This window comes from Mauremys reevesii, linkage group 7 (genome assembly GCF_016161935.1).
Source record: "Mauremys reevesii isolate NIE-2019 linkage group 7, ASM1616193v1, whole genome shotgun sequence".
Lineage (NCBI taxonomy): Eukaryota > Metazoa > Chordata > Testudines > Geoemydidae > Mauremys > Mauremys reevesii.
The window spans coordinates 68,098,728-68,110,529 of NC_052629.1; the positions used below are offsets into that span (position 1 = coordinate 68,098,728).

The following is an 11,802-nucleotide window of genomic DNA, read 5'->3' on the forward strand; positions in this document are numbered from 1 at the left end:
TTACAGTAATGTTAAAGTACTTTTGGTTCAGAATGTAAACTCCTTTACTACTTGTAACTCTGCTGGATAAATACTGTATGTGTAGAAATGTCATTTGGCTCCTCCAGCTATTCATTAATTGTGAGCCATTTTAATGGCTACCTTGTAACTGACACTGTATGTGCCTAACCACAGACTTTTAATATGCTGTACCACATTTCTAATATGCTGTATAAAGTACGGAAAGACTATTAAATTGCAGTCATTTTAAACAAGGTTTGTTCCATGTTAACTTGAACTTCATATTACAAAATACTTCTCATAGCTCTCTTCATAACGTATATTGACTGATACAACATGAACAGCTTCAGACAAGCTGATATGAAATTGCTTAATCTTTTATTTGTTTACCATCTGTCAGTAATTCCACTTAAAATATTCTTGTTTTTAGTCTGGCCATGGGCTTGGAATGAATGGAAATGTTGCAGCTACAGGGAAAAGAGTTGGTAAGTAATCTGATTTGTTTAAAGAGCTGAAGTTGACTGTTGGTCTCTTCCCAGTTATCAAACACGCAAAGGGCAAGAATTATACCTTTGTAGGGCATAAAGCTTTGAAACACTTTCTCTGTACTAGATTTTTACAGAATGGTATTAAACCTGAATGTTCTGAGTTGTGCTTTCATACATGGATCTCATTCTGGCCTTGGGTAGAATTTGGGACCCAGGAGAGTATTCCTGGCTCTGTCATTGCCGTGTTGGATAACCTTGGGCAAGCCATGTCCCTCTCTGTGTCTCAGTTTCCCCATCTATAAAATGGGGGTAATGATGCTGACCTCCTTTTTAAAGCACTTTCCATCAGTGCTATATAAGAACGTGGAGGTGGTACTGTAGCTGTGGTTTAGCTGCATTATTTTTGTTGTTCACTGAGTGCCAAAGTGTTCTGTATCATCCACAAAAATACACATGTTCTCTGCACTGAAGAATTTAATCATGTAAAGGGGTTGATCCTGCAAACAATTATGCGCCTATTAAAGTCAGTGGGACTACTCACATAGTGAAGTTACTCTTATGTGTACAAGACTGAGTCCTGAAAGACCTTGCAATAGGAAACATAGAGCAGGTGAAGGTGCAGGGTGGGAGTTGAGGGTTACAGGTAAGGTCTCGAGTTTGGTTTATCATTGGAGCACACATAACACTACTTGTGTTAGTGGGGAGCTGTGAACGTGCAGTACCTACTGAAAATCAAGCCACATGTTTAATGCCTAGATATGGATTTAGATGCCTGACTTTGGGGATCCAAGCTTGAAAATGTTGATCTATATTTCTAATTTAATAAAATAAGCTCTTACCTGTTGCTGCCATCTTGTTTCTGTATGCTTCCTAATGCCTAGCTGCCATGTTTTCCTTGCCAAAACTCACTTTTCTTAGGGCAGGTCTACACTTAAAACGTTGCAGTGGCACCACTAAAGCGCTTCAGTGAAGACGGTACTACGCCGACGGGAGAGCTTCTCCTGTCGGCATAGTTAATCCACCTTCCCGAGAGGTGGTAGCCATGTCGACGGGAGAAGCATAATGCTGACTACACTGGGGGTTAGGTTGGTATAACTATGTTGCTATGGGGTATGGCTTTTTCACACCCCTGAGTGATCTGGTTAAACTGATGTAAGTTGGTAGTGTAGACCTGGTCTTAAAAAAATTGCCTGTTTGCTTTGTTTTATCCCACTTTTTTTTGTTTTAACATAACCTCTTACCATTGTTCATTAAGATTTGTTTATTGCATTATTTTGAATTTAAATTGTAGCCTACTTTCTACTTAACACTGCCAGTGATTTATATAATGTGTGTTTGCCTAAAGATAGTTTTAACAATAGCTTAGTTGATGCACACTTCATTTAGTGTTATACTCTTAACGCTTGCAAAAGAATCTCAAGTGAGCAGGACTAATTTTAATGCACTGTACTTGTAAATGATTCAGAACCTTTTACATGTGTATACTGTCTTTTACATGCAAGTGCAGTTGTAGGTATTGTGGTAAAATGTTAGTGTTCAGAATGTTATTGTAACTTGCAAGTGTCTTATATTTGGATATCAAACCGCATTAGATATTCCTTAAGGGGAGTATTTATCTCTGGAGAAGTTCCCATGAGTAATGTTCTTATTTTTGGTTCCATTTTGAATATTAGTATATTTTGATAATCTGAATGTTAAACGGTCATTGGTGTGTGATTAAAACTCAGCTGTATGTAAACAGATGTTTCTCTGAACAATTTGTGTAGTTCCATTGTTAAAGAACAAGAACAGTGTGCACCTGATCTAGTTCAGTGTATGTAAGTAGCTCTGCCTTCTGAAATAAGTCTAGCTATTTGTTAGGGACAGAGGTAGAAGGATACTGCTACTAGCTACTGTTGCTTTAAGCAGTGATTGCTCCAGCACACGGCCTGATAAGACCTCACCAGATCTTTTGTCTCTGTGAACCTTTTTCCTTAGAGTCATTTATGCATCTCAGGGAGTGTGTTGCAGAGTAAGCCCTTTAGTGATGAATACCATTCTTTCTCACAGTCCTGGAGATAAGCTTCTTGGCTATATTTAATTCCTTATTCAAGGAAAGTATCAGTGTGTTCATTTTGTCTTCAGACTAGCTTTAATAGTAATTTTTGTGTTGGCTCAGTAAATTCATCTTTTAAAAAGTCTTAAACTTTTTTCAATAGCAGGTGCCTGGGAAGGCCTCTACTGGCTTCAAGCCTTGCATAGGTTTCTGGTGCAGGCAAGACATCTTAGGCAGTTAGGACTGCTGCGTTGGAGTTGGTTAGAATATCTCTAGTTTTTCTAACTTTTAGAGCCTGCAGGCAATCCCTAAACCTACATGCAAGTCCAAGGAACTCACTCACAATAGCAGTGACTCTTGTTTACATAGGAGTTAAGAAATCAGTTGAGCATGATTGACTCTTCTCCTCCTTTGCTTCACACCCTTCACAATTGTCCTACAGTCTTTTTTCCTCCACCTAGCATAACGCTGGAAAATGTGATGAGCAATAAGATCTAAGATCTGAAGATATATTTGTGATGAATCAACTAGAAGATCTTGTTCCTCAAAAGGGAATCATAGGACTTTCACAGTTACAACTGTTGATGACCTATTGGCAGAGGCAGTGGACACTGACTTCCTTCCACTGCTGGTGGCGTTGTTGGTTAATCCAAAGCTACATTAATGTCCAGCTGTGTCCAGCCCAAAGGGGGTATGTGTGCGCTATTATGGTACTCACCAGGGTCAAGGAAGCTATTGCTTATGTAGTCCACTCCAAAAAGTGAGTTGGGGGTTGAGTATTTTGTAGGACTTTGTACTATTTTCTTCCCTTCTCCTCTGCGATCATGTACAGCCGATAAGGGTAAGTGGGATATTAAGGTTTCTCCTCCATCTGGACTTACTACATGGCTGTATATACATGCTTGCCATGGTGCTTGCACTGTCAGAGCTTGTTTGTTCTTTTCTATGGCACCACTCTTGGTGCTGTTATCTGTGCCAGAACAATGTATTTGACTGGAAGGGCTTTACAAATAAAATATATCCGGTTTTCTTTAGTTGGGGTGAGGCGGTGGGGGGGAGGATACATGGTAGACTTTGAACATGTAGGTCATATAACTTTGTGAGAACACTAGCTGACTCTGTTACTCTTGGAACATCCATCATATGAGCTGTGTGTACTGTGTTGTAATCTCCAGCTATTATTGGTTGCCAAGTAGCTTGACTTCTGGTATGTTTGTCTTTTTAACTGTGCAAACAATCTTGTTTGCAAACTGCTTGGGTATATTTAATAGGCTCTTACACAGTGTTCTCCTTCATCTGCTTTGAAGCATTTTAAGTGGTTCAAAGTGGCAGCATTTTGAATAATCAGATAAATGCACTTGGAAGATCAGATCTAAGCAGTCTTATCAGAGACTGGCAGTGTCAAAGTTATTACAAGGCATTTATTTTTCAAGCATTTGTGGCAAAGTGTGGTGAACCAGGTTCTCCGGAGGTATAAACTAGCAACACTGTCTTAAATAGAGCTATTTATGCCAATTTACACCAGCAGAGGGTCTAGCCTGGTGCACCATATGCCAGTGGTTTTCAGCCTGTGGTTCATGGAGCCCTGGGGGTTCGCAGACTATCTCAGATTTCCAAAGGGGTCCACACCTCCATTTGAAATTTTGTAGGGGTCTGCAAATGGAAAAAAAGGTTGAAAACCACTGTTATACCAACCAACAGCATGTCTTGCAAACGCTTCCAAACCTCTGAGAAGCGGAGAGGCTGGTGTTGCACTGTGTAGAACCTTGTGAAATTTCCTAGGAAACGAATTGCTAATGATCTGCTGCAGTGTGTTGTGCTGCAGACTTCACTCTTCAGTGGCTGATGTTACATTAAATTTGTCAGCCAGGTTAATCGCCTTGGAAAGAGCAAGCCACTAGTGAAAACAGCAGTTCCCAAACTGTATTCCGCAAATAACTGATGGTCCATGGAGGGCTGACTAGTCACATGGTGTTGGCGTCTCTCATTTCCAGCTGCTGTACAAGCAGCAAGGATATAATTTCATTGCAGATGGGAGGGCATTTGTCCATGAGGCGGTCTCTTTTTTGAGGAGTTACTGTGGGGTAGTTCTCTGGCCTGTGCTATATAGGGGGTCAGACTAGATGATCACAGTGGCCCTTCTGGCCTTGGGTCTATGAATCTGTATGGTCCATAGTAGGAAAAATATTTTTAAACTCACCCTGTTGTATAAACCCTTAATATTATACACCTCTACCCTGCTATAACGCGACCCGATATACAGGGGCAGCTCTAGGCATTTTGCCGCCCCAAGCACGGCAGGAAGGGTGCCTTCGGCAGCTTGCCTGCGGAGGGTCCGCTGGTCCCACGGCTTCAGACCTCCCGCAGGCAGGAGGTCCGCCGAAGCCGGCGGACCAGCGGACCCTCCGCAGGCAAGCCACTGAAGGCAGCCTGCCTGCCGCCCTCGCAGCGACCAGCAGAGCGCCCCCCGCGGCTTGCAGCCCCAAGCACATGCTTGGCATGCTGGGACCGGGAGCCGTCCCAGCCGATATAACATGGGTTCACTTATAGCGTGGTAGCAGCGGGGCTCCGGCGGCGCTTTAAATGGTCTGGAGCGCTGGCTGCTGCGGGGAGCCCCGGGCTCTTTAAATCACCGCTGCAGCCCTGCCACCGCTACCCCGATATAACGGCATTTCACATATAACGCGGTAGGGATTTTTGGCTCCCCACGACCGCATTATATCGGGGTAGAGGTGTATACTGCTCTCAACACCATTCTCAAACTGGGCTCACCGAAACCCCCAATAAGTGTCTGGGGACAGAACCAGCGCCCCAAAATGGAGCCCAGTAAATTGAGCACAGTTTTAGAGGATGAAACTGATAGCGTGAACTAGCTAGATCTAGGAATAAGTCTTCCATGCCAAGCAGCCATTACTTCAGTGGGACAAACTCAGCCCTTGTGTAAGCAGGCACAACGCCCACTCACGCACTGGGAGATGTGTCAGTTTAGCTTAGGACTGAATTTGGTCCACTGCCAGTTGCATCTGAAAAGGACTAGCTATTAGAAACTAAGCTGTGATGTATGTAAAGTACTTATGCGATGGCTTGTGCTGTGAGCATCCAGATACGATGGTGATGGATGCAGTAGAAATGCATTTATAATCCTGTGTATAGGCTGGTATTTTCCTCTCCTGATTGCTAACCATCACTTGCCACATGGCATCATACAGTAGGTGTGCGTGGACAAGGTGACTGACTAAAGTGTTCAAATCTCTCTGGTGAAGAGGAAAATGAGTATCTTGTCATTTCATGCCTACTTTGCCTGTTACCTTGCAACATGTCTGCAAAACTCTAAAATGTTAACTTAATGTATCCAGACACCTGTTACATTATGATATTTAAAGGGCAAACATCTCTGAGTTTACTTGCTGCTGCATATGCTATATACTGGGTACATCCTAATGGTCCATTGATTCCACTGGAAAGTCACCAGTGGTCAAGGCATTCTATTCCAGTCACAAAATAAAAACATACACAATGCAGCAGGGAGACAGGCTTGGAGCTGCACTGCTTGGTTCTGCCCTTCATTAATGTGAACTTAGATCAGTTGCTTAACCTCTCTTGTATGTCAGGACCCATAGCCTACCTCCACTTTCCTAAGATGCTGTGAGGCTTAATTGGTGCTTTTTAAAACAGACTGGGAGCCCCATTTGAAAGGTGCTATGTAAAGGCAAAGTATGTTCTCTGGCTGTGGGACTAGTTGAATATCATCTCTTGAAATACAAGTGTTCAACAGCAAATGTAACTATAAAATCTGTTCATTACGTGTTTTACCTTTGAAAGCAGGTGAAGCAACCCATCTCCCACCTGTGAATGGTTCAATGCAAACAAAAAAGAAAACTACAAAGCACTGCTTTCTCTGTGGCAAGAAAACTGGATTGGCAACCAGCTATGAATGCAGGTAGGCTGAGTATATAACAAGTGGTTAAAATGTGTGGCTGTGATCAGACAAAAGGGTGGGTGTGTTCTGGAAAGTACAGTAATTCTAAAGCTTGGTAAACCACAAGGCAAGTAGTGTTCAGAACAAGTTGAGAAAGTTGTTCATGACTTAACTGTGAGAAATGAGGTTCAAACAGAGAATGTATTCTCTGTTCTCGGGGTACCCATCCTGTGCCCTTGCAGTCAAGAGGTCTGGGCTCACAGGAGACTTTGGTTCACTAGGTGTAGCCAAGAGAGCATGATGGTAGAAGTTGGTCCAATAAAAGATATTGCCTTCCCCAACTTGTCTCAGATTGACTTCTAGGGTTACATTCGACCCTGGGCTAAGCCAAAACAACTAGCTAGCAACACCTCTTTATTACTTTGTATTCAGCAACGTACTCTTTTTAAATGTGTTCTATTTTGTGTAAAACAGCAGTCGCCACTGAACACTCTTCCATTTATCCTCTGTTTTTAATTAGCTTTCATGAAGTCAGACAATCTAAAGGTGGGGAAAGATACACCACTAAAGTTTAAAATGGTGGTTGGGCTCTCCTTGTTTGTTTTTTGTGTGATCTAAACATACTGAGGAAAAAAGAAAAATGTGTTAAACTATTCCCTCTCAAATTTTACCATTAATCCATGTGCTAAATCAAAGCAAAGCAAATAAATATGGTCAAGGTGATAATGGTGCATGTCACAAAAAAAGAAAGGGAGGGGGAAATTAGCATAAGAAAATATCAAAAATTCAGTACTAGAACTAACAATGTTAATTTCGGAGGCAACTTCCTCATAATGTAAAAATCAGAGGATTTGATGCAGGACGTGCCAAAAGAGCATTGGTGTAATCCAAATCATAACAATAACCTACCTTATCTATGAGCCATTATTTGACTGGGTTTCTCTGCTTTATTTCCATTCCAAGTAAGAAAGATTGGAAGGCAAATGAGTCTGGGTGGCCTTAGCTGCATCAGTAAAGCTATGGATGTTTATGTCTTTAGATAAAATTTTTTTGATCCATGTATCTTGCATTCAATCATGCTCTCTCAAATCAGGCTTCATATTAAACAGTTAAAGCAGCCAAAGAATTTAAGACATTGACAGTAAATACAAATTAACCTTCACTGGGTGTCAAGGGAGAAATACTGGCATATAGGTCTTGAGTCATTTTCCCAAAGTGATTTTTTTTTCTCTTTATTAGAGTTGTCCTGTATTATGTCTTCTAAAAGAATTTTAACTTTAACTCCCTAATACAGTGGTTCTCAAACTTTTTTTTTTCCCATGGACCACTTGAAAATTGCTGAGGGTCTTGGTGGACCACTTAATGATCTTTCCAAATGTTGTTTGTACCGTTAGCTAACTATTGTAAAGCGCTTTGGATAAAAGTGCTATATTTTAAAAAAAACCTTAATAATTAATCATTTTTATTCTACAAATAAAAACACACAACTCCTATTTGTATATCAATAGGCTTACCTTTCTAATGCAATGGATGTGCCCTCTCTCTCCCCTGCCATGGCAGCCCCCGAGCTGGGGCTGGGAAGGAGTGGGGTCTCTCCTGCCGCGGCAGCCACAGAGCTGAGGCTGGGAAAGAGGGTCATCGCTCCCCAGCAGCCACAGCCCTGGAGCTGGGGAAAGTCGCCTCATTCTCTGGCCGCCGCAGCCCTGCACGTCCCAAATTCCCCCCACCCCGTCTTCTTGCCCCACTGCTTCCTCCACCTACCCCATATTTCCCCCCCAAGGTCACCACCTCACCTTACATATGCATCTTCTCCAGGGTCCAGGCACCTAATTAGTGGAGCCATGCCTGTGCAGCTCCACTAATTAGGTGGGTGGCCCTTCATTCTGTCATGTGTGGCCGCGCAGGCACGCACCTTAGAGGGAACTGTCTGTGGATAACCTGAATGGAGCTTGCAGACCACCCACAGTTTGAGAACCTCTGTCCTAATACAATAATAGCATCTCAATTTTTGGCTTCCCCACCTCCATGCTGTCTTCCCATTAAGAAGTTCTGTTAGCCAAAATATCAAACTTGGGTCCAGGAGAATCTGTTCTTTAAACTCTAGTTCCTGAGTAGCTTCAAGTTGTCTTAAGAGAAACCCTAGGAAACACCTGCACCAGATCAGGCTAATTTAGGGGTATGTCTACACCACAGAGACTATGCTAGCATAGCTAGAGAGCCATAGGTATGCCAGCATAACCCCATAGTGTAGCTGCAGCCTGCACCAACAAAAGTGGTTTTTCCAACAGTGTAGGAACACCAGCTCCCTGAACAACAGTAGCGAGGTCAATGGAAGCATGCTTCTGTCAGCATAGCTCTGTCTACAGTGGGGATTGGATCGGCAAAACTAGATCGGTCAGGGGTGTGGATTTTTCACCTAACTTTTCTCAGTGAGGCAGACCATCTCAGTTGCAGCTGCTGGCACTGGGGACTGACAGAAGGATGAGGCACTGCCTCCTGACTGATTCTCTGAACGCTGTTGTCTTTGTAAAGATTTTGGAAGTACACGTTTCTATATTGAGGGAATACCTTGAGACTCCTATAGAATTAGATTAAGTCGGGGGTGGCCAACCTGAGCCTGAGAAGGAGCCAGAATTTAACAATGTACATTGCCAAAGAGCCACAGTAATACGTCAGCAGTCCCACCCCTACCCCCACCCCGCTCCCAGCACTTCCCACCCACCGGCAGATCAGCGCCTCCTGCTCCCTCCCCATCAGCTGTTTTGTGGTGTGTAGGAGGCTCTGGGCGGGAGGAGCAAGGGCACTGCAGGCTCAGGGAAGGGGGCAGGACCTGTGGCAGAGCCAGGGTTGATCAGTGAGCACCCCCCATCACATTGGAGAGTTGGCGCCTGTAGCTCCAGCGCCAGAGTTTGTGCCTATTCAAGGAGCCACATACTAACTTCTGAAAAGCTGCATGTGGCTCTGGAGCCACAGGTTGGCCACCCCTGGATTAAGTGGTCTGCTTGAGCCTGAAAGTGTAATGTGCAGCCCCCCGCCCCCCAAAAGGGGGAAATCTGCAACCCAACAACAGGGTCTGCCACTCCTGAGACCCTACAAAGATCCAGATGTTCCTCTATTACAATGGAATGACAACCAAGTAAGGAATATAATTACACAAGAGAACTTCCAGTTATAGACCCAGGGAATTGACCTATAAAATCAATTCATCAGTATAAAATTCTACAGGAACATTCTACAAAGAACCCAGATAACTAAACAGAGTAGGCGTATAGCCTAATCAGGTCTTAAAGCTGAACACATTACTATCAGACGCAAACTCCGAAACCTCCTGAAAGAAGTACTTAAGACTTACATTAGTTTTGACAGGCTGCTACACTCCCCCTGCCTTGGCAAAGGGCCGCAAGCAGTGGCTGGGGAGAGTGTACGTCAGGGTGTCTTTATTGCAACAGTTAGCTTGAGTTAGCACACTTACATTACTGCACTTCAGTTAGCCAAATCTGCGTGAGAGGGATCATGCTTCAGAACTAAACCTGAGCTGCACAGAGTGATTTGACTGGCTGCTGGTGAGTTGTAATTCACGTTGTTGCTTCCCCCCTGCATCGCTAGCTCAAGCATCAGCATCACTTGAGCTTCAACCCACCCACCCCTGACGGGCTAGCTACCTCCTGCTGACTTTACTCAAACTAGAGATGTGTGTGGGTGGCCGGGAGTCAAGTAAGGGTAATGCTCACGTTCCAACTCAAGCTAACTGCCGTGAAGACACTTAGTCCTTTTTCCCCAAGCAGCAGACTGCAGTGTGCCCTTTTTCCTTTTGTCATGCTAGGGATTTTAGCTACAGTCAAGCTGTCAAATTCTAAGGCAAAACCATTCCCTTTTCTTAACTCATATCTGCTGCTGCTATCAGGGGAAAGGCAACGTTTGTCTCGTGTAGCAGAATTGTAGTTGTGCCTCCATGCTCATCCCAGCCTGTGATGGAATGATATTTGTGGCTGGATTTTAAGAGGTAAATAATGGTTGGTTGATTTTCCGCCCCCTCCCTCCCCCCGGCTCATGGAGTACCTGTCTAGTGATTTGGGTTCACTGAAAGAAAGAGGCACTGTGTCAAAGCAGAAGCTAGCACTGTTGGGCTGAGCCTGTGTCCTGACTTCAGAGAAGAACACAGTGAAGCCCTGTGTTGGCTGAAGTCATTTGATAAGATGATCAAACTCCTGAATTTCACCTGCTCACATTCTGGGATGGTTCTATAAAGCTGGAATGATTGGAGTTAAGTGCCAGAGTCTGCCAGCTCATACCCAAAGCAGTCTTTTCCTTGTCTCCCCATGGAAGAGAGCTGCAGTGGTGACCCAGTAATGGGGGGTGGGGAGGAGGAGGAGCAGTAACTCCAAAAAGGAGGGAAAGGGCAAGGCAAAGGGCACCTTCTGAGTGTCACAGAGAAACAGGCTCTTGGCAGGTGAGTCCTAACGTTTTGTGTTCTTCATTCTTCAGATGTGGAAACAACTTCTGTGCAACTCATCGCTATGCAGAGACTCACACCTGCACCTACGATTACAAGAGCGCGGGGCGGAGGTACTTGCAGGAGACTAATCCCGTCGTTAGTGCACCAAAGCTTCCCAAAATCTAACCATGGTTGTGCTGCATGTGGCTGTGCTGCCATGGTGGAATTGTATTACATTGAGAGAAGCAGCATTTGCTTCGACTGCATTTATTTTGCCCTGCTCCATATCTAAAGATTTGCCAAGTAACAAAAGCACATGAGGATGCATCTGATTGAAGAATAATGTGAACACTACTGTAGCTGACACCTTTATTCTTTAGTGAATGAAAAGTTTAAAAAGTAGTTTTTAAAAACTTACACTATGATTTTAACTGTTCTTGCACGTCTTGTGTTAAGTGTTTTATATCTGAAAATGCTATTTCACTAGACAAGTCTTTAAAAGATGCACTTTACTAAGTTTCATATTTACTGTATAACCAGACTTGAGGGGGTGCTGTAATGAGGGTGTCATGTAATGTCTCTGTACTCTACCTTGTGTTTTGTCCATTGTGTGGTATCTTAAGTTATTTCACTAGGAAGTCTCCCCCTTACTTCGAACCACCTGTCCAGAGCTTCAAAGAGTGTAGTACTTTCTGCACTTCTGTTCCGTTCAGTTTGGCATTCATATACTGTGTATCCATTTGGCAAATAACATATCATGGTAATCACACTATTTCTTAAAATACTACTCTTTATATGGCAGTTTTTTTAAATAGAGAATTCCCTTTGTTGCCATTAAATACAAGGAACAACTTATTTTAACTTTTTTTGTAATCCTAGATTTTTTAAAACTTCACAACTTGGTTTGTTAAGATGTTGAGTGCTG

General features: G+C 43.4%; 1 protein-coding gene across 4 annotated transcripts in view; it reads left to right on the plus strand.

Annotated features, from left to right (window-relative positions):
• ZFAND4 (zinc finger AN1-type containing 4) overlaps positions 1 to 11,313 on the plus strand; it is a 43,003-nt gene extending 31,690 nt beyond the window's left edge. For 3 of the 4 annotated variants that reach the window (XM_039481507.1, XM_039481509.1, XM_039481508.1), the window contains exons 8-10: positions 431 to 485; positions 6,346 to 6,463; positions 10,928 to 11,313. In XM_039481507.1, the coding sequence (XP_039337441.1) occupies positions 431 to 485; positions 6,346 to 6,463; positions 10,928 to 11,063 (309 nt within the window). In that variant the 3' untranslated portion in view covers positions 11,064 to 11,313. The remainder of the gene's footprint in view (positions 1 to 430; positions 486 to 6,345; positions 6,464 to 10,927) is intronic. The other variant, XM_039481510.1, reaches the window with a different exon arrangement.
• The last annotated feature ends 489 nt before the right edge of the window (positions 11,314 to 11,802 follow it).